This window comes from Crinia signifera, chromosome 4 (assembly GCF_055691185.1).
Source record: "Crinia signifera chromosome 4, ASM5569118v1, whole genome shotgun sequence".
NCBI classification, from domain to species: Eukaryota; Metazoa; Chordata; class Amphibia; order Anura; family Myobatrachidae; genus Crinia; species Crinia signifera.
Genome location: NC_139220.1, coordinates 320,008,046 through 320,032,160, shown reverse-complemented (window position 1 = coordinate 320,032,160; position 24,115 = coordinate 320,008,046). Strand labels below are relative to the sequence as shown.

The window sequence follows — 24,115 nt, the reverse complement described above, 5'->3', positions numbered from 1 at the left end:
GGAGGACAGCTGTGTCACATTATTGTTTTGTTCCATGTTTATGGGTTTTTAGTTAGCAATCCTCTTGTCTACTCTGGAGGTGGTAGGCACCTTGTTTCCTTGCCAAGTCACGGTGGCACCGGGGTTGGAGTGTACCTAATTTACTCCTTCGAACGTGGCTATTATTGGTGAAGTCTTAGCTCTGCAGGTGCCTATAGCCTCTGGAGGGATTAACAGAGTTATGGTTGGATAGTGGCCTGTCCGTCCCAGTAACCTCTTGTCTAGAATCCCCTCAGAACCCTAACAGCATCATAGAGCACAAAGAGGCAGTCTGTCTTATGAATATGAGCTGTCCTTTTAACTTATGTTTTCAAGGCTCTCAAAACATCCAGGGATTCTGGGATATTAGGATGAGCAGTGCTAGTCAGAACCACAATAGGCTGGTTTAGGTGGAACGACGATACCTCCTTCTGCAGGAACTTTACTATTGTTCTAAGCACCGCCCTGTCTTTGTGAAAGACGAGATGTGGGCTCTTACACGACAATGCTCCTAATTCACTACCGTCTTCCACTTGGGGTATTTCGAATCAGTCGTTGCCATGGGTTCAAATAATGATTTATATCAAAGACATAGAGAGGTCGCTCTTTTTTCTTGTTCAAACCACGATGACTGCAGAAAATTCAACACCATGTCCAGTTCCCAGGGTGCCGTAGTAGGCACAATGGGAGGCTGAATCTGGAGAACGCCTTTAATAAATGTCTGTACTTCAAGCATGACTGCCAAACTTTTCTGGAAGGAAACAGACAAGGCCGATATCTGAACCTTTAACGATCCCAGACGTAGGCCCAAATCCAGACCTGCCTGCAAGAACTGCAGGAAATGGTCCATCTTAAAATCAGCAGGTGCAAAATTATTTTTCTCACAGCAGCCAACATATTTCCTCCAAAGGCAGTCTAGCCTGGGGCATGGTAGATATCACCAAGGCATGCAGGCCCTTCTGGGCTAGAAAATGTCTGTCAACCTCCAAGCCATTAAACAAAGCCACGCTAAGGCCCCTTTCACAGACACCGGCAGCCGCCGGCCGGCGAAACCCCGCACGGCCAAGTGGCCCTGCCGCGCACAGAAGTTTACAATGGTTGTGATGGCTACAGCCCGGCAGCCGTCCTTTCCAGTGGTGACAGCCGGCCGCAACCGAGCGGCCGGGCCATGACCATCCCGTGTGAATGGACACAATCCTGTCCATCATTAACTTCTGTGTACGGCACAGCATTTGGGCGTGCATGTTTTTGCCGCCCAGTGTCAGCCGGAGCGTGTGAAGCAGCCCTAAGTCATGGTAGACGAACGGGCCTTGCTGGAGCAGATTTTTGTCTGAGAGGCAGGTGCCATGGATCTTCGATTACCATAGTCTGAAGATCAACATACCACACCCATCGAGGCCAGTCTGGGGCCACCAGTATCGCCTCCACTCCTTGGCTTCTGATTCTTTTTAGCGCCCTTGCGATTAAGGGAATCGGAGGGAATAGGAATACCAGTCGGTACGACCAATTCGCTGTCTGGGCAGCCACTGCTTGAAGATCAACTGTTCTTGAACAGTACCTGTTGAGTTTTCTGTTGAGTCTTAATGCTATCAGGTCTAATCTATCTGTGGAAGTACCCAACGATCAACAATCAGATGTAATACCTGGGGGTTCAGGCACTATACACCGGGATGGAGATTGTTGACTGAGGAAATCTGCCTGCCAGTTGTCCACTCCCGAGATAAATAGAGATGGAACAGCTCTCAATGGAGCTGCCCCTGGTGATAGAATGTCCGCCACCAATAACCAGAAGGGGATGCTCGTGCTTCCCGTTCTGGCGGAGGCTGTAGTAGCCACTCTGCCCTTCCCCCTGCACTGCCCCAGCTCCCCCCAATCCCTGCCCATTTTCCTGAAGTGGAGAGAAGCAGGGAAGCCACTCCCTGCTGCCTTTACTGACATGCGCCAGCAAGGGACATTTGGCAACCCTGGCTGCTGGCTGACAGGCGCTCTATGGCTGAGATCACTCTTGCATGCTGTTCTGCCCAGAAGAGAATTTTGGACATTTCCCTCACACACGCTCTGCTCTTCATGCCTCCCTGATGGTTTATGTAGGCAACTGTCATTGCGTTGTCTGACTGGACCTGCACAGCTTGACACTGTAGTAGTGGATAGACTTGCAACAGAGATTTGAACATGGCTCAAAGCCCTGTTGATATGTAATCTGGGTTCCCATGAGGCCCAATTGCCTTGGAACTGAACCCACTGCGTCACTGCACCCCAGCCCATTATACTGGCAACCTTCCTGAGAAGGATCCAGTTTTGAATCCCAAAACTCTAGCCCTCCATCAGGTTGGGAAACTGAAGCCATCAATGGACGTATTATCTTGTGCATGTGGAGGTGAGACCCGGACCACTTGCTCAAGATGAACAGTTGAAAAGTTCTGGAATGGAACCTTCCATATTGAACAGCTTCGATTGAGGCCACCAACTTGCTCAGTAATCTGATGCACAGATGGACTGATATTCAATACAAATATTAAGTATCACCCCAATGTATCAAAGGGGGCTGATATTCGGCTCAGAGTACTTCCTTTACCAACAGTTGAAGTGCCACCACTTTGTCCACAGGAACATCTTTTGTTCCCCTGTGTCTAGGATCATGCCCAGGAACTGAAGACGCTGGCATGGTACCAACGAGGACTTTGGAAGATTCAGAATCCAACTTGCATAGCGAGATTGATCGCTTGCACCAACCTCTCCTCCGACTTAGCCTCTATTAGGAGGCCATCCAGATACGGGACAAAGTTGATCCCCTCTGTTCTGAGCAGGAACATCTTTACCATCATCACCTTTGTGAATATACACAGAGCCATGGATAGACCGAAGGGCATGGCCTGGAAATGGCAGTGTTCATCTTATACACGTCTGTCTGAATGCGCTAATCTCAAACTACTGTACACATTTTTGTGCCGTTTTCCCTATTATGTACTGCAGTTCTCAGGGAAGGTTTAGTTATATTAACCATCGCACTATCCCGTATGGAAGCCGAACAATAATGGTGTTAGTGATCAGAGCTCAGTCTCCGGGAAGGGAAGCGGTGCTGCTGCTGTGATAGAGCCGGGAGAGAAGAGAGAAGGGAACTGGGAGCAGCGGATTGGCCGGTGTGGGTCAAGTAGCACGGTGGTGGTGTCTCTGGCTGTGGCTGGCTGAGCGCTCAGGTGTCGGTAGAGCAGTATTAGTCGGGATGCAGAGCAGACAGTGAGGGGAAGTGGTCTGGACAGAGGAGCGTTATTAGAAAACATGTACATGTTCGAAGCAGTGGCAGAGCACCAGTCCACGATAATTGGATAGCTCCTGGCATATCCTTTACCGCAGCTGATTGATACTGGACATAGTGTATAACACGGTCATTCACTGCCGTACTGATCAGTGCCCAATATGATAAGATAATGTTATAGTCACCTTATCCCCCCGTATCACTGGCCGGCAGCAGTGTCCCACGTACACCGGAGGGGAGAGGAGGATCCGGTTATATTTCTGCCTCCAGTTACAGGGATCATACAGCAAGTCGCGGCAATACGGATTCTGCACCTGAGTATAAGGAGCACATGGTTATACGCACATGTGTAGTCAGCAGAGCGCACATGCCTGGCAGCATTGTAGGGTCTGACGTAACAGACAATTCTACTTGTAACGGGGGTTATCCCTGCTAGATTTTGAATAACTGTAATGTGCCTCCAACCAAGCCTCAAAGGTTATGTTCCTCAGGAGTATGCTTGGGACAATCCCCTGTGGTCAATTAATATGCAATGGTAATCAATATAGTACATAGCATGTGACAACAATTACATTAGTATATGAATTAGACAGGTAATGATGAATAAATAAGGTTTTATTTTCTCAGGAACTCTTTTTAGTCCTCGACTCCTTCAAATGAAATTTCAAATTAACCAGAAAATGTGAATGAACATTAATATACTTTGTCACAGAACATTTATGCACACTGCATTGCTTGTAGTAATTATCATTTCTCAATTACTGACACTAAACCCTTCAATAACCAGTTTGACCCTTCCCTGAAGGTATTTCCCTTATGGCCACCTACCCCTTATAGCTTCTCTATGCCAGGGTTGCCGACTTATAAATGCTCCTCTACGGGAGAAGCCCGGAGAGGAGACTTTCCTTACCCGATCGGGGGGCGGGGCTTGACTGTGACGTCATTAAGCCCCGCCCCCATTACGGGAAACAGGAAAAATGACTGATCTCTATGGAGGGGGCGGGGCTAAAATGACGCGATTGTGCCATTTTAGCCCCGCCCCCTCCTCTGAGACCCGCGGATTGCGGCATTTAAATGCCGCGATTTGGGGGGCTCAGGGGGGTCCCCCAGATTCCGGGAGGGTTGCCCACCCTTCCGGGGGGCCAGGAGGAGGACCCGATTTTCGGGAGACTCCCGGGAATTCCGGGAGGGTCGGCAACCCTGCTCTATGCCCACGTCACCTCCCCCAACTCTCCACACTCACACTCAATATTCGTTTTCTGACACTATAGTTTAACAATGACAATTACATTTCAAATGATTTGAGATCTCAAATTATTCCTTTTTTTAGTGTTGTAAAAGTGCACTTTACATGTTAACTCAAGCCCGGGCTGAAGATGTCCTGCAGGAGTTCATTCAATGGCTGATGTAGTTACTGTATTAGTCGAATTTGAGGCAAATGGTGGTTATACACCCATAGTCCTGCAAATTAGCTATATTGTACAGCTGCTTAGTAGTTTGTGTCTATCCATGGAACGTTCTAGGTATAAAACACTCCTTACTGCTGGTCACTGGTTAGATAACTGAAGCCATTGATGACTGTGGAGAAGTAATAGGCAATCCTGTATATATAGTGATGATAACCTGTATACTGTAGCTCTTAGTAGTCTCTGTCTATGGAACAAGGCAGATTAAGGGGACAGTTTACTTTCCTCCTTTCTCTGTGCTCTCTGATAAAGAATTGTCAGGGGTGTTCAGGAGATGCCAGGTCTGTCAGTCATATGGAAGCAATATCCAATCAGGGAATATGATGGTTTAGAGCTGCAGAAAGGGGGTATTATCCCTAGTATAACAGCTGTTATTTTGCCTCAGCCCAGGTGACTTGTAGGATCAGCTGTGCAGCACTGTACTGCTTTACAGGATACACTGTCCACCGAGCTTATAGACTGTGCCTGACTCCTTATACACACTGCTGTGTACACTGTCCAGTGAGCATATAGACTGTGCCTGACTCCTTATACACACTGCTGTATACACTGTACAGTGAGCATATAGACTGTGCCTGACTCCTTATACACACTGCTGTGTACACCGTCCAGTGAGCATATAGACTGTGCCTGACTCCTTATACACACTGCTGTGTACACTGTCCAGTGAGCATATAGACTGTGCCTGACTCCTTATACATACTGCTGTGTACACTGTACAGTGAGCATATAGACTGTGCCTGTCTCCTTATACACACTGCTGTGTACACTGTACAGTGAGCATATAGACTGTGCCTGTCTCCTTATACACACTGCTGTGTACACCGTCCAATGAGCATATAGACTGTGCCTGACTCCTTATACATACTGCTGTATACACCGTCCAATGAGCATATAGACTGTGCCTGACTCCTTATACACACTGCTGTGTACACCGTCCAGTGAGCATATAGACTGTGCCTGACTCCTTATACACACTGCTGTGTACACTGTCCAGTGAGCATATAGACTGTGCCTGACTCCTTATACACACTGCTGTGTACACTGTCCAGTGAGCATATAGACTGTGCCTGACTCCTTATACACACTGCTGTATACACTGTACAGTGAGCATATAGACTGTGCCTGACTCCTTATACACACTGCTGTGTACACCGTCCAGTGAGCATATAGACTGTGCCTGACTCCTTATACACACTGCTGTGTACACTGTCCAGTGAGCATATAGACTGTGCCTGACTCCTTATACATACTGCTGTGTACACTGTACAGTGAGCATATAGACTGTGCCTGTCTCCTTATACACACTGCTGTGTACACCGTCCAATGAGCATATAGACTGTGCCTGACTCCTTATACATACTGCTGTGTACACCGTCCAACTAGCATATAGACTGTGCCTGACTCCTTATACACACTGCTGTATACACCGTCCAGTGAGCATATAGACTGTGCCTGACTCCTTATACACACTGCTGTATACACCGTCCAATGAGCATATAGACTGTGCCTGACTCCTTATACACACTGCTGTGTACACTGTACAGTGAGCATATAGACTGTGCCTGTCTCCTTATACACACTGCTGTGTACACCGTCCAATGAGCATATAGACTGTGCCTGACTCCTTATACATACTGCTGTGTACACCGTCCAACTAGCATATAGACTGTGCCTGACTCCTTATACACACTGCTGTATACACCGTCCAGTGAGCATATAGACTGTGCCTGACTCCTTATACACACTGCTGTATACACCGTCCAGTGAGCATATAGACTGTGCCTGACTCCTTATACACACTGCTGTATACACCGTCCAGTGAGCATATAGACTGTGCCTGACTCCTTATACACACTGCTGTATACACCGTCCAGCGAGCATATAGACTGTGCCTGTCTCCTTATACACACTGCTGTATACACCGTCCAGCGAGCATATAGACTGTGCCTGACTCCTTATACACACTGCTGTATACACCGTCCAGCGAGCATATAGGCCGTGCCTGTCTCCTTATACACACTGCTGTATACACCGTCCAGCGAGCAAATAGGCCGTACCTGTCTCCTTATACACACTGCTGTATACACCGTCCAGCGAGCATATAGGCCGTACCTGACTCCTTATACACACTGCTGTATACACCGTCCAACTAGCATATAGACTGTGCCTGTCTCCTTATACACACTGCTGTATACACCGTCCAATGAGCATATAGACTGTGCCTGACTCCTTATACACACTGCTGTGTACACTGTCCAATGAGCATATAGACTGTGCCTGTTTCCTTATACACACTGATGTATACACCATCCAGCGAGCATATAGACCGTGCCTGACTCCTTATACACACTGCTGTGTACACTGTCCAATGAGCATATAGACTGTGCCTGTTTCCTTATACACACACTGATGTATACACCATCCAGCGAGCATATAGACTGTGCCTGACTCCTTATACACACTGCTGTATACACCGTCCAGTGAGCATATAGACTGTGCCTGACTCCTTATACACACTGCTGTATACACCGTCCAGTGAGCATATAGACTGTGCCTGACTCCTTATACACACTGCTGTATACACTGTCCAATGAGCATATAGGCTGTACCTGTCTCCTTATACACACTGCTGTGTACACTGTACAGTGAGCATATAGACTGTGCCTGTCTCCTTATACACACTGCTGTATACACCGTCCAGCGAGCATATAGACTGTGCCTGTCTCCTTATACACACTGCTGTATACACCGTCCAGCGAGCATATAGACTGTGCCTGACTCCTTATACACACTGCTGTATACACCGTCCAGCGAGCATATAGGCCGTGCCTGTCTCCTTATACACACTGCTGTATACACCGTCCAGCGAGCAAATAGGCCGTACCTGTCTCCTTATACACACTGCTGTATACACCGTCCAGCGGGCATATAGGCCGTACCTGACTCCTTATACACACTGCTGTATACACCGTCCAACTAGCATATAGACTGTGCCTGTCTCCTTATACACACTGCTGTATACACCGTCCAATGAGCATATAGACTGTGCCTGACTCCTTATACACACTGCTGTGTACACTGTCCAATGAGCATATAGACTGTGCCTGACTCCTTATACACACTGCTGTGTACACTGTCCAATGAGCATATAGACTGTGCCTGTTTCCTTATACACACTGATGTATACACCATCCAGCGAGCATATAGACTGTGCCTGACTCCTTATACACACTGCTGTGTACACTGTCCAATGAGCATATAGACTGTGCCTGTTTCCTTATACACACTGATGTATACACCATCCAGCGAGCATATAGACCGTGCCTGACTTCTTATACACACTGCTGTATACACTGTCCAGTGAGCATATAGACTGTGCCTGACTCCTTATACACACTGCTGTATACACCGTCCAGTGAGCATATAGACTGTGCCTGACTCCTTATACACACTGCTGTATACACCGTCCAGTGAGCATATAGACTGTGCCTGACTCCTTATACACATTGCTGTATACACCGTCCAATGAGCATATAGGCTGTACCTGTCTCCCTGAGGTAGTTCAGTTAGTGAGGGGAGTCCTGTGACAGGGTGCTGCTCTATGTGGTAATTGGGGAGTCCTGTGACAGGGTGCTGCTATATGTGGTAATTGGGAGTCCTGTGACAGGGTGCTGCTCTATGTGGTAATAGGGGAGTCCTGTGACAGGGTGCTGCTCTATGTGGTAATTGGGGAGTCCTGTGACAGGGTGCTGCTCTATGTGGTAATTGGGGAGTCCTGTGACAGGGTGCTGCTATATGTGGTAATTGGGAGTCCTGTGACAGGGTGCTGCTCTATGTGGTAATAGGGGAGTCCTGTGACAGGGTGCTGCTATATGTGGTAATAGGGGAGTCCTGTGACAGGGTGCTGCTATATGTGGTAATTGGGGAGTCCTGTGACAGGGTGCTGCTCTATGTGGTAATTGGGGAGTCCTGTGACAGGGTGCTGCTCTATGTGGTAATTGGGAGTCCTGTGACAGGGTGCTGCTCTATGTGGTAATAGGGGAGTCCTGTGACAGGGTGCTGCTATATGTGGTAATTGGGGAGTCCTGTGACAGGGTGCTGCTATATGTGGTAATTGGGAGTCCTGTGACAGGGTGCTGCTCTATGTTGTAATAGGGGAGTCCTGTGACAGGGTGCTGCTATATGTGGTAATTGGGGAGTCCTGTGACAGGGTGCTGCTCTATGTGGTAATTGGGGAGTCCTGTGACAGGGTGCTGCTCTATGTGGTAATTGGGGAGTCCTGTGACAGGGTGCTGCTCTATGTGGTAATTAGGAGTCCTGTGACAGGGTGCTGCTCTATGTGGTAATTAGGAGTCCTGTGACAGGGTGCTGCTCTATGTGGTAATTAGGAGTCCTGTGACAGGGTGCTGCTCTATGTGGTAATTGGGGAGTCCTGTGACAGGGTGCTGCTCTATGTGGTAATTGGGGAGTCATGTGACAGGGTGCTGCTCTATGTGGTAATTGGGGGGTCCTGTGACAGGGTTCTGCTCTATGTGGTAATTGGGGGGTCCTGTGACAGGGTGCTGCTCTATGTGGTAATTGGGGGGTCCTTTGACATGGTGCTGCTCTATGTGGTAAATGGGAGTCCTGTGACAGGGTGCTGCTCTATGTGGTAATTAGGAGTCCTGTGACAGGGTGCTGCTCTATGTGGTAATTGGGGAGTCCTGTGACAGGGTGCTGCTCTATGTGGTAATTGGGGAGTCCTGTGACAGGGTGCTGCTATATGTGGTAATTGGGGGGTCCTTTGACATGGTGCTGCTCTATGTGGTAAATGGGAGTCCTGTGACAGGGTGCTGCTCTATGTGGTAATTAGGAGTCCTGTGACAGGGTGCTGCTCTATGTGGTAATTAGGAGTCCTGTGACAGGGTGCTGCTCTATGTGGTAATTAGGAGTCCTGTGACAGGGTGCTGCTCTATGTGGTAATTGGGGAGTCCTGTGACAGGGTGCTGCTCTATGTGGTAATTGGGGAGTCCTGTGACAGGGTGCTGCTCTATGTGGTAATTGGGGGGTCCTGTGACAGGGTGCTGCTCTATGTGGTAATTGGGGGGTCCTTTGACATGGTGCTGCTCTATGTGGTAAATGGGAGTCCTGTGACAGGGTGCTGCTCTATGTGGTAATTAGGAGTCCTGTGACAGGGTGCTGCTCTATGTGGTAATTAGGAGTCCTGTGACAGGGTGCTGCTCTATGTGGTAATTAGGAGTCCTGTGACAGGGTGCTGCTCTATGTGGTAATTAGGAGTCCTGTGACAGGGTGCTGCTCTATGTGGTAATTGGGGAGTCCTGTGACAGGGTGCTGCTCTATGTGGTAATTGGGGAGTCATGTGACAGGGTGCTGCTCTATGTGGTAATTGGGGGGTCCTGTGACAGGGTGCTGCTCTATGTGGTAATTGGGGGGTCCTGTGACAGGGTGCTGCTCTATGTGGTAATTGGGGAGTCCTGCGACAGGGTGCTGCTCTATATTGTAATTGGGTAAACCTGCGACAGGGTGCTGCTCTATGTGGTAATTGGGGAGTCCTGTGACAGGGTGCTGCTCTATGTGGTAGTTGGGGAGTCCTGTGACAGGGTGCTGCTCTATGTGGTAATTGGGGAGTCCTGTGACAGGGTGCTGCTCTATGTGGTAATTGGGGAGTCATGTGACAGGGTGCTGCTCTATGCGGTAATTGGGGAGTCCTGTGACAGGGTGCTGCTCTATGTGGTAATTGGGGAGTCATGTGACAGGGTGCTGCTCTATGTGGTAATTGGGGAGTCCTGTGATAGGGTGCTGCTCTATGTGGTAATTGGGGAGTCATGTGACAGGGTGCTGCTCTATGCGGTAATTGGGGAGTCCTGTGACAGGGTGCTGCTCTATGTGGTAATTGGGAGTACTGTGACAGGGTGCTGCTCTATGTGGTAATTGGGGAGTCCTGCGACAGGGTGCTGCTCTATGTGGTAATTGGGGAGTCCTGTGACAGGGTGCTGCTCTATGTGGTAATTGGGGAATCCTGTGACAGGGTGCTGCTATATGTGGTAATTGGGGAGTCCTGTGACAGGGTGCTGCTCTATGCGGTAATTGGGGAGTCCTGTGACAGGGTGCTGCTCTATGTGGTAATTAGGAGTCCTGTGACAGGGTGCTGCTCTATGTGGTAATTGGGGAGTCCTGTGACAGGGTGCTGCTCTATGTGTTAATTAGGAGTCCTGTGACAGGGTGCTGCTCTATGTGGTAATTGGGGAGTCCTGTGACAGGGTGCTGCTCTATGTGGTAATTGGGGAGTCCTGTGACAGGGTGCTGCTCTATGTGGTAATTGGGGAGTCCTGTGACAGGGTGCTGCTCTATGTGGCAATTGGGGAGTCCTGCGACAGGGTGCTGCTCTATGTGGTAATTGGGGAGTCCTGTGACAGGGTGCTGCTCTATGTGGTAATTGGGGAGTCCTGTGACAGGGTGCTGCTCTATGTGGTAATTAGGAGTCTGTATAGACAGAATGGATGACTTGTTGATGAAGGAAACATGGCTTTGGACTGCTGATAACACCTTACCCAATGTGATTTGTGGTGAGGGTTACCTTAATGTCCCTTTGTTACCTCAGGATATTCGCTCTGCCGGCAGCTACACTGATAGTCTCCTGTCCAAACTCTGTCTCACTACCTCAGTCACCGTATACTGGTCCGGATAAAGAATTCAGGTCTGGTCAGCTGCTGCGATCAGGCAGGGAAAGGGTGCAGAGCTGGACCTCCTAATCAGCTGGATACAGGTCACTGGCCCCCTGTCACCAGGCTGCTGTACTTCCTCACAGGATGGTTCCTCACCTCTATTCTCTCCTTTCTCTGGTGCCAGCCTTCCCTGCACACAGTAGCCTGTCAGTCTCTCACTATGCTGCTCTGAGCAGTTTCTCTCAGGACTCCTGCCCAAAGGTCACACGCTGACCCCTCTGACTGACTTTCTGCTGAGGGGAGGGGCTAAGGCTCAGATGTTTGCCGCCCAGCACTCACTCCATCAGGGAGCCTTGAAAAGGCACACAGTCCAAGATCCCACCTCTGCCAATGGTGCATGGGCTCCTAACAAGCCTTTAATGCTATTGATTGAAGAACCAACCAGTCCCATAGTGTCCTTTGTTTAACAGGAAAATACCTATAACAATTATTAAACAATTTAAATATTCCTGTATCCACCACTATGTGAATACCTCCTATGCCATATTTACATATAATTTATATATTTTTAGAATGTAAACCTAACAGGTGGATAAATGCAATTAACTGGTTACATACTGATGGGTCAGACTGCTTGGATCACTGACTGGGAGATTGAAGAAGTCATCAGGCTGATGGTCAGCAACATGGAGTCGCGTCCCCATGCTGAGATGATCAGGACCCACAGTTTGAGAACCGCTGGCTTATATTATATGGGTAGAGATGGAAAACTAGGAGGAGTTTTAGCTCTAAACTGAATATAAATAACCCCATACACTACAGCGATATGGGCCAATTCCATCCATTGCCACTAATCGGGCTGAGAATGACATGTCATCGGGTCCGGTGCGCATCCCTTGGACCTGAGTGTGATCGGACCGGCATGTAGGTCTGACCTCTGACTCGGATCTCCCTCCCATCCGCGGCACACAGGGGCCGCATGGGATACATCACATATGAAAGGACCGCATACAATGTATCGCATGTGATCCTGCTGCACAGGATGGTCCCAGGTGGTTTGCGGAGGGATCGGGTGGCCATACACAGCCCTGATACATCGCAGTAGTGTATGGCCAGCCTAATTATATCAAACATTTCCAATAGAACAATTTATCAACAGTCTCATTAAGGCCACAGGGGAGACAGTATTAAGCTTATTTATCCATTTAGGCTTCTATTTGCAAGAGTAACCTCCCACTGGGTGGGTGTATTATAATACATCGCCGCCCCACCGCAGAAATGCTAGCGGATATGTACTAACATGTGCGACTAGCATTGCAATGCGGTGTAGGAGACCCCCGCGATAACAGGGATGTGGTGTGCTTCGTCACATCCCTGGGTACCTCCTCCTCCCCCTGCGCTGGTAGGACCTCCAGCTGCGTTGCTAGGGGGAGGAGGATGTTACCTTCCGGGTCCAAGGCCAGGCTTTAGCCTAGGAAGGTATGCCAGGGGGATCGGCATCTGTGGTGGGGGTCGGTGGAGGTGATAGAAGCCCATAGGCTTCTATCTGTGTGCGGGAGCACTATGTAATCCCCCGTTACTAAATACATACATGTAGTACATCCTAAACATATAAAATTACCAGGTTTCTTTATTAATAATAATAATAATAATAATAATTATATTTATATAGCACTTTTCTCCCAATAGGACTCAAAGTGCTTCACACATTGTCTTTACAGCTCGAAATACAAAACAAGCTTAACAGTAGATGTCAGTGAAATGCTTGAGTAAATAAGTATGTCTTTAGTCTATTTTTAAAGGATTCTATAGTGGGCGCTTCTCGCACTGTGCGAGGAAGAGCGTTCCACAGAGTTGGAGCAGCAAAGTTGAAAGCTCGACCCCCAGATGAATTCAGGGAGATTCTGGGTACTGTTAGTAGTCCTTCTTCAGTGGATCGTAGTAATCGAGTAGGACAGTAAGGGATCAGCAGCTGTTGCAGGTACCTTGGGCCCTGGTCATGTAGGGCCTTGAAAGTGAGTAAGCCAATCTTGAAAACGATTCGCCATTTTACAGGTAGCCAGTGAAGGGCGTAGAGAATGGAAGTTATGTGGCTGGAGCGGGGCTGATTAGTTAATAGTCTGGCGGCTGCATTTTGGACCAGCTGCAAGCGGTGCAATTCTTTTGCTGGAAGACCCAGGTAGAGAGCATTGCAGTAGTCTAGGCGTGATGATATAAATGCATGTATGACTTTAGGAAGGTCTTCTGAGGGAATTAAATGCTTGATTCTGGCTATGTTTCTCAGATGAAAGAATGAGGATTTGATTGTGGCTGACACCTGATGTTTAAGTGTCAGGCCATTATCCAGGACAACACAAAGATTCCGCACATGATCAGAGTTTTTTAGTGCTGTGCCCCCCAGCTTAAGACCTGTCAGTTGGCTATGCTGCCGTCTTGTCCTGTGATTTATCACCAGGACTTCTGTTTTATCTGGGTTTAGTCTCAGCCAACTGGCACTCATCCACTCCTGGAGCTCAGCTAGGCAGCCATTTAAGGTTGTTATTGCGTTATCGGTGCCTGGAGCAAAGGACAGGTACAGTTGGGTATCATCTGCATAGCAGTGGTAGACCAGGCCATGACGTCTGATTACTGTATGTCACCAAGTGGAAGCATGTATACTGCAAAAAGCATGGGAGATAGTATAGAGCCCTGTGGGACACCACAAGACAACGGCACTGGTGGTGAAGAGTATACTCCCGATGCAACTCTCTGTGACCTGCCAGCGAGAAATGATTTGAACCAGCTAAGGACTGTGCCACCCAGGCCACAGAAATTCTTCAGGCGCTCAATTAGAATCCCATGGTCAATGGTATCAAATGCTGCAGAGAGATCCAGAAGGATTAGGATCAGTGTCCTCTATCCCTTGCATTTAGAAGATCATTGAGCACACATACCAGAGCTGTTTCTGTGCTATGTCTTCTCCTGAATCCTGACTGGAACGGATCATAAATGTCATGGGTTAACAGGTGGGTCTCTAGTTGAGTTGCAACCACTTTCTCAATAACCTTTCCTAGAAAAGGAAGATTTGATACTGGCCTGTAGTTGGTCATGCAGTCAGGGTCTAAATTAGATTTTTTAAGAAGTGGTCTGACTATTGCTTCCTTTAGTGGTTCGGGAAAAACGCCTGTCTGCAAAGAGCATTGAACTATTTTTGCAAATGCAGGGCCGATTATTTCCATACACCCTAAAAGAAGCTTGGATGGGGCAGGGTCCAGATCACAGGAGGAGGGTCGCAACAGTCTGGAAATTCCAGCAATGTATTGTACATCCACTTGGTCAAAGATGTCCCATGAAGGCAGGTGTCTTAAACTGGTAGGCTTGGTCTGTTGGAACTCCTTTGGTGTCACTGTGGGGATTCCAGCCCGGATGATAGATACTTTATCTGCAAAGAATTTAGCAAACTCATTGCATCTTGCAATAAATGTTTCTCCACATCTGTCAAAATAGAAACCTCAGTATGTACCGGAGCGTCCGTAATATTTCTCCCCTCATATAACATTGGAGTAATGAGCGCTCAGAGATTCCTCTCACATCAGGGCCACTGGCCAGATTCTCTCAGCAGTCGTAGTTCGTCTCTGTGTGACCGTTGTGTAGTTATTTATCCATATTACCGATGTCTCGCTCTTATTTGCCGGGCTTGTCGTACTCCTCGTGGGTTCCCCCAACACTTCTATCTTAGCTTGCTGTATTGCTGTATATGAACATCCTCTTTGGAGAAATGTAACCATCATTTGATCCATTTGTCTGAGCTTCTCCTCTGAGTCACTGCAGATCCGGTGGAGTCATAGATACTGAGAGAGAGAGGGAGCCCTTTCTTTAAGTATTGAGGGACAGATTCTCTAAGCTTCAAAAGTGATAAAATGGAGAGTGATAAACAGCCAGCCAATCAGCTCCTGCCTGCCATGTCACAGACTGTGTATGAAAATGTCAGGTAGGAGCTGATTGGCTGGCTGTTTATCACTCTCCATTTTATCACTTTTGAAGCTTAGAGAATCTGGCCCTGAGGGTGGTGACTAGAGGCCAATAGTATGGCACGCATACACTAGGGCAATTCACTTTTGATTTGGGGCCCCATTTATCAAGTAATACTTGCGGCTAAATCCCCGAAAATACCCGTTTTTGGGGGTTAGCCACAATTATTAAGTATCACCCCAATGTATCAAAGGGGGACCTGCAGCGCCGCCGGTCGCATCCCCCACATTGGGCACCCCGGCTTTGCATCCCTTGGCTATCTCCATTCTGGAATGGTGATAGCCCATGGCTACGGGATCGCACTGCCGAGCAGGGCAGTGCGGTCAGAGGAGTCGGCGGGGGTCAACGCATAACCGCGCATGGGCCCCCCCCCCGGCTTCCGGGTCAGCACTTTACAGGGATGGGCTCCTTTTGGATACATCCCTGTGATGTGTCCGCATTTTACAATGTGATCCTGGCCGGTAATATTCCGCCCAGATCCCATTGTAAATGCGATCATGATAAATGGGCCCCTTGGTCACTTTTCATGTGATTGCGGTGATATAGTCCATGAAACACGTCCAAATCAAATGTGACTGACATCAGGGGGGAAATTTACTAAGAATACAAATACAATATTTCGTATTGTTAATACAAATGACTGCGACTGCATACGGCTGTTTCCGCAGTATGAAAATTCGTGTTCCGGAGGGGAATTTATAAAGCAGTCAAATACGACTGCTCTGTAACCCTCCGATGGCGTAATGATTCGTATTAGCGCCGCATATACGGCCGCTAATACGAATTCGTACAGGCAGCCTGCACGGATCAGTCAGATCCGTGCAGGCTGCAGAGAGTAAAAAAAATGGTAAAAGAAATAAATAACCCCGGAGCACCGGACCCTGGAGCACCGGACCCCAGACCCTGGACCATGGAGCACCGGACCCTGGACCATGGAGGCCCGCACCCAGGAGCACCGGACCCAGGGACCTACCGACGAGCTCAAGATAGGTAAGTATCAGTATGTGTGGGCTTTGGATGTGGTGTGTGTTGGTGTGTGTTTATTTTACTATTTTTCATACTGTGGAACTACAAGAGCCAGTGGGCCCTTTAATGCCCCGCATGCTGGGACTTGTGGTTCTCCAAGTCCCAGCTTGCAGGGGAGGCTTGCTGGGACTCTTAGTTCCACAGTATTAGACAATACTTTATTCTATTTTTTACACTGAATCAGCCCGGTGAGCACAGCTCCAGGGTCACCCCCCCCCCCCCGCGGCGGGTGGGGGGGAGGCAGTTGGGAGTCCCCCCACTGTCAGTAGCGCACGCAGGGAGGGGTTTCTGAGTACCCAGAAACCCCTCCAGGAGTCTAAGGACCCTCTTTCCATGGGTATAAGAATTTTAAAATTCGGCCCTTGGGAACCAGAGATATCTGACTTCAAAGCAGTGGTCCCCATCCAAGCCTGTTAATTGCTCTTCCCAGTCACATATTTCAGGTTCAGTCTGACTTAGAGTTTTTCTGAGGGTATTTCCCAAAAGCTGGGACTCTCCCCCTTTGATGGACCCTAGTAGCTTGTCTCTACTATTCCCAGAACCAGAGATATCAGCCTTCCAGCAGCTGGTTACTGCTCCAGCTCCACACACCTGGTATGTAGTTTTATATACTCGTTGGCAGATTGCTCTGCCTCCTGAACTCTGATCCCCTAGTCCCCAATACCATTTGGTAGGTGGGATTATCTAGTTTTTAATTCCATTAAAATCTAAGAAATCTATTTCTGGGAACTGGAGATATCTGCAGTCAAGCAAGCTGTCCTCCCACCAGAAAATTATGAATAATAAGCCCACTCCACTATACACCCCTCCTCTGCATATTAAACATCCTCCGTGCTTTGCTCCGCCCCTCTGGAAACCCCCTTGTGAAAATCTTGCGTTTGCCCCTGACTCTGGTCCGTGAATAGATGAGGTGCACATGCTCACAGCGTCTATTCTTGCAGCCAGAGGGGCTGGGGGCATAGCCAGCAGCTCTCGGAGCTGCTGAGCATGCCCCTCCACAGCGGTGAAAATGGGGCGTGGCCTTGTGTCAGCATCACGGGAACAGGTCACGCCCGCTTTTCAGTAGCCACACCTCCAAAAAATCGGCACGCACACGAGCAGACCCGGGTTCCTTTCTATGAATGTTGGGAGGTATTAGTCAGCACCTATTACAGAGCTGTTAGGATATTAGTCAGCCAATAATATTCCTATAAGGAGTTAGTGTCCATCTCTGGTCAGTATATTAGTGTTCTGCAGCGTCTGCTGTAACCCCATCTACTTGTTACTAGCACTCAGCCCTGCAATGATATATATATATATATATATATATATATATTCTGTGTATGGGATAATTAATCCACGAAAAGCACTCACCAGTAAAAACATCAATCTTTTAATTTCGTACTTGCTTGTAATAATACAAAGATCTTACTTCAAGGATCCTCAGATCCTGTAGGTCGACGTTTCGGCCACTAGAGGGCCACTAGAGGGCCTTTTTCAAGACAGCTTCAAATACTCACAACTGCACAGTTCAAGGATTTCAAGTACTTGAGATCCTTGAACTGTGCAGTTGTGAGTATTTGAAGCTGTCTTGAAAAAGGCCCTCTAGTGGCCGAAACGTCGACCTACAGGATCTGAGGATCCTTGAAGTAAGATCTTTGTATTATTACAAGCAAGTACGAAATTAAAAGATTGATGTTTTTACTGGTGAGTGCTTTTCGTGGATTAATTATCCCATACACAGAATATTATTGGGACACATTGATTGTCACTCTAGTTAAGCACCCCAATTGATGACCTTGGCTGGCTGTGAGTGCGGATCCTCCAAGAATATATATATATATATATATATAGATAGATAGATAGATAGATAGATAGATATACATACTGGTTCCCTTATAGAGAGCGGTCAGTGTGGTTGATGCTGTTATCGCAAGTTAGTAGAACAGACATATATAACACAGTACTCGGCATGGTCAGACTAATCACATACCTTGCTGGTTTATACAGACCCCTGAGGACCACAGTAATCCGGGTCTCCCAGCTGCTGGCACCTATGTGTAAGTACAGCAGTGTCACCAACTCTGAAATGAAAGACAAACAACCACAGTGAAAAACAAGGCCAAAAAAAAAAATCCTGTTTTCCTGGGGTGCAGTTGGTGCAAGGACTAGTGGCTATTTATTATCATTAATTTTACTAAAATATGCCTGCTGCACCTCCGGAAACTTGTGTTTTCAGCCCGAGTAAAAGGTGAGATTAGTGCAGCAGTCCCCCATCCTCCCCCTCCCTGCTGCTACTGCACCTCAGATAAATCTGTGTTCTCAGCCCGAGTACAGGGTGAGATTAGTGCAGCAGTCCCCGTCCTCCCCCTCCCTGCTGCTGCTGCACCTCTGATAAGTCTGTGTTCTCAGCCCGAGTACAGGGTGAGATTAGTGCAGCAGTCCCCGTCCTCCCCCTCCCTGCTGCTGAGGAATGTACAGGAGCACACAGAGCACGGCCAGAGCAGCCCCGGCTTCCGTGTGAGCTAAGTAACTATAAGGAAGCCCAGGGAATGTGGAGGCTGAGTGGCTGCTGATGTACAGGCTGCTGCAGCACACATACACATACCTGCTTCTATCCGTCACCTGGGTCCCTGAAGATAAGAGGCCACACGACACGATACAGCAGCCACAGTAAGCAGTGAGCACTTCCCTGCTACTTACAGACCCGCCCACCCGATCTCTGCACAGCAAATCATGAGCCAGCTTTGTTTTGCAGCGTCCAATCCACAGCTGGCCCTGAGAACAAGGCAACAAGCCCAAAAACAAACTACCAGCAACTAGCAGAAGAAACAAGCTACTTGGGGAAAAAACAAGCCCAACTCTGCTTGTTATAAGGGGAATTGGCAACCCTGTTGTGCACTCTTTGGGCACTATTCAATGAGGATAATTCGTAATTCGCCCTGTTTCATGGCGAATTTGTGCTATTTTCACGTTGGAAGGTGATTTTTTGGGTCATAAAGTGAATCACCCTATTCAACGTGCACTTCTCGCCGTCTTTCTAAGTGATTTTCGCCGTGTGTCAAGTGGAAAGTAAACTTTTAAAATAAAGTTGTTGTTGTTTTACATTTGGTGTAAAAAAATCAGGAATTTTATTCTGTGAAGGGGCATGCTATTTTTATTCATGTGCTTATAGCACATGAATATATATTTAATGTAAAAAATTTTTTTTTTTTACCCAGGTTCCCTGCGGCCGCCGCAGGGGTTCACACTCGCCGTCAGGGGCAGTGAGCCCCTGCGACGTTGAATAGGGGGGACAGCGAGGCTCCGGAACACGGCGACTGTGCAGCGAATCCTAAACGGGATTCGCTGCACGCTGTGAACATTTTCATTGAATACTGCCTCTTGTGGGTCCCACTTCTGGGTAGGCCGGTTGCGTCCCTGCTATCATTGCACTTTATGTTTGTGTCAGTCCCCAACCCAGTGGTTCCCAACCTGTGTGCCGTGGCTCCCTGGGGTGCCTCAGGACACTTATTTTATTTATTTATTAACAGTTTCTTATATAGCGCACACATATTCCACAGTGCTTTACAGAGTATAGTTGAACATTCACCTCAGTCCCTGCCCCAGTGGAGCTTCTAGGGTTATTTTTGTTGGAAACCAATTGACCTACCAGTATATTTTTGGATTGTGGGAGGAAACCGGAGTACCCGGAGGAAACCCATGCAAGTTACGGGGAGAATATACAAACTCCGCACAGTTATGGCCATGGTGGGAGCGGAACCCATAACCTCAGCGCTGCGAGACAGTAATGCTGACCATTACACCATCCGTGATGCCCCACTTGCAGGGGTGCCACGGGTTGGTGGTCCAGGACCAGTTCAAAATACTTATTATCAATTATTTATGTACAAAACCAGTGCTGGTGGCTGACAATCATAAAATATATGTACAATCAGAAGCAAATCATGTGCTTTAACACATAACTGAACCTTAGAAGCACATACAAACACAATCTTTCTTAATTTATATGTATATATATATATATATATATATATATATATATATATATATATATATATATATATATATATATATATAAATTTTGGGGGCCTATGGGTGCCGTGGAAAAATTCTGGTACTCTATGGTCTGATCCTCTCGAAAAAGATTGGGAACCCCTGCCCCCAACCCCTTTCTATTCCTAGGGAGGTGACTATATGGTGATGCTCCGGTGGCCATTTTAACTAAGGGCAAATCCAAGCTGGCTATATACATTTTTGCCCACAGTACTATGGAAGGTAATGACAGCTTAATATTTAACTCATTATGTACTACAAATACACAATAAGAAAGGCACATTACATTATATATCTCTAAGTCTTAGTTATAAACATTTATTTCATTCATTTCATTCATCTTACAGATTAATCAATTGACTGCTGGTTTTTTTTTTTTTTAAACAACTTTTTATTGTGTCAAAGCATCATAGTAAATCAAGACATTGCTGTTAATACAATTGTACATTCAGATACATATGGTAATTCAGTTACATAAAGAACATGCAGCACAGTACATCTTATTCTAGGGTATTGTTGTCACATGCTAACTTTAAGCTTTAATATGAAATTATATACTATTCTAAGGTTAATGGAGGATCTCTAAGCAACATTTGTTCCTCATACCATTGCGTGTTTTTGAAGCATTTGTGAATTGTTTGTCTAGTTGATAATGGTAATGATTCCATGTAACTGGTCCAGGTAGTAAAAAAGCGCTGAGTGCGCGTCTCTTTTTGGAGGGATGCCTCCAACCAATCCATGTGGAATATAAAGAATAGTTTGTCTTTGAACATCGCCAAGGCCGGAGGAGAGGACTGAATCCATACTTGTAGAATTGCTTTGCGAGCGGCCGATGATACCGCCAGCATTAGTTTTCTGACCGGTCTAGGTACTCTACACTCCTCCGGGAGGATACCAAAAATCGCCCATTCAGGGGTAAGTGGTGCATAGTTCACAAGGTGCTCAGTAGCGAAGTCCCGGACATCAGCCCAAAACTTCATCACCAGCGGGCAACCCCAGAAACAATGGTAGAGATCTGCCCGTGCATTGCCACATTTTGAGCATTCTGGGGTATTTAATATTTTCATTTGGTATCCTCGTGAAGGGGAGACATATGACCTGTGAAAAATATTTAAATACATTTCCGTGAACTTGGCCATCGGAAAGAGGGTTATCGAGGTCTGTAATGTTTTTATTAAAATATCCGTGGTGAGAGAAGGGAAGTGGTCTAACCACTGGTTTAATCCTGTGCGCTGCTCTGAGTAATCAAATGGTTTGTGAAGAAATTTATAGTAAATGGAGATCGCCTTTTTAGGTAAGGGGGGGGCTAGGAGAACATTATCTAAATCGTTATCCCAATTATTGTCAGGGATGAGTTTACATATTTTATCAATATATGATTGGGCTTGAATAAAGTTCAGGTTTAGTGTGGTTATGACTGGGTACTCCTTTGAAGCTTCTAAAAAAGTAAGTGGCTTGTGAGTTACTTTATTTATTAGCTGTCCTACTCTATACAGTCCCTCATTTTTCCAAGTTGAAAATGTATTTGAAGCACTTCCATTTTGGAAATAGGGGTTGCGCAAGAATGGAAGGTGTATTGAGTGATTTGAGTTTAGCTGGTATGAGTGACGTAAGACTAACCACAGTTTTCTAGTTGACATTAAAAGGGGATTGGTGTATACGTCCAGGGGGATATCTTTGTCCTCTAAGTGTAGAAAGGCCGTCAGGGAAATATGAGGTAGGAAATTTTGTTCTAGGGTAGTGTTTGCATATGTAGAGTTCGTGAGTAACCAATCTTTCAAATATCTAAACACCGCTGCCTGATTATATATCTTAACGTTTGGGAAGTTGATACCGCCATTCCACTTAGGTTGCATCAGCTTGACCATCCCAATCCTGGCTCTCCCCCCACTCCAAATGAAATTGCGGAATAATTTCGTAATATTGAGAGTGTCAGTGTTAGTTAATAGGAGGGGCAAGACCTGGAGCTGGTATAGGAGCTTAGGAAAATAGACCATGCGCAGAAGATTGGCCCTACCTAAATAGGATAGCTGTAAATGTTTCATCTTATTTAAATCACTAGTGAGGGTTTTGATGGTTTTAGTTAAGTTGTAAGAATATAGGTTTTGTATATTTTTAGGTAAAAGTATGCCCAGATAGGTCAATTTGCCCTTAGCCCATCTCATGGGCAACTGGGATGCCCATTTAGGTCGTGTGTAGCCTTGTTTTAAATAGAGGACTTCTGATTTGTCCCAGTTTATTTGAAATCCAGATAGGCGCCCCACACTACTAAGGAGGTCCAGCAATGGGCGCAAAGAAGTCTTGGGGTTTGATATGTAAATTAAGACATCGTCTGCAAAAGCAGTTGATCTGACCTCTTCAGCGCCCACCCGTATCCCCCTGAGCGTAGGCCAGGATTCAATCAATCTGAGAATAGGATCCAAGGACAAATTGAATAATATTGGGGATAGCGGGCATCCTTGCCGAGTTCCTCGGTGCATTCGTATGGGAGCACTTTTGGAACCGTTAAGTAGTAAAGAAGTATCTGGATTATAATAAAGGAATTTAATCAAGTTTATAAAGCGGGGTCCAAAGGAGTAAGCTGATAAGGTCGAGAATAGAAAAGGCCACGAAACTGTATCAAATGCCTTATGAGCATCTAAGCTTAGGAGCATATGTGGAGCGGAAGGGTTGAGGTTAGAGGCGATCACTGAGGCTATAGCTGTTCGGATACCCTTCACTGACTGTCGTCCAGCCACGAATCCCATTTGGGTGTGCGATATAATTTCTGAAAAGAAAGACTGTATTCTAGTCGCCATTATTTTTGACAGGAGTTTACAGTCCACATTGAGGAGGGTAATGGGGCGGTATGAATCTACCTTTGTTGGATCACGTCCAGGTTTAGGAATTAGCGTTGTGTATGCAGCATTAAAGGTGGGGTGTGAGGGGTGGGCCTGATGGATGTCCCGAAAGAGCCCTAGTAGTGTTGGGGTAATCTCTGACTGTAGTATTTTATAGAATTCCCCGGAAAAGCCATCAGGCCCCGGAGATTTGTTCGAGTTAAGCGACGAGATCGCTTGGGCGATTTCCTCCGCTGTGATATCTTTGTCCAACATTTCTAGTTGCGTTGTGGAAAGAGTTGGTAGATTAGAGTCTTTGAGCAATTGATCTATTTGGGAGTGATCTGAAGGGTTATCCTTATACAAATTGGTGTAGAAAGCATGAAAAGCTTCCATTATATCCTCCGTCTTTGTTAACAGTGGGGAGTTGGCTGATTGTTTTATGGATGTGATATGACTCTTTTTGTAAAAGGGTTTAGTTAAATTTGCCAGGAGGCGCCCCGTGCGGTTGCCCCATCTATAGTATCTATTTTTGGTAAAATCAAGATGCTTTTGGGCCTGTGATAGCAAAAAATCTTCCAGGAGATGTTTCGCCTGTTTGTAAGCGGTATGGTTAGCGTCAGAGGGGTTAGAGATAAAAAGGTTAAGGCAGGAGGTCATGTTGGAGTGGAGGGAGTCATACTGCAATCTGGAAGATTTGTTCCTTTTTGCCACATATGCTATTATATGTCCTCTCATTACTGTTTTAGCAGTTTCCCAAAACAAAACTGGTGTGTCCCAATGATCAATATTATTATCAACATAATCCAGCCAGTG

General features: G+C 46.9%; 1 protein-coding gene across 1 annotated transcript in view; it reads right to left on the bottom strand.

Moving 5' to 3' along the window:
- Positions 1-24,115, bottom strand: part of LOC146073381 (uncharacterized) — a 54,604-nt gene that overhangs the window by 4,603 nt on the left and 25,886 nt on the right. The window contains exons 2-3 of the mRNA XM_083180560.1: positions 2,721-2,817; positions 746-850 (exon numbers count right to left, since the gene is read on the bottom strand). Of these exons, the coding sequence (XP_083036686.1) occupies positions 746-850; positions 2,721-2,817 (202 nt within the window). The remainder of the gene's footprint in view (positions 1-745; positions 851-2,720; positions 2,818-24,115) is intronic.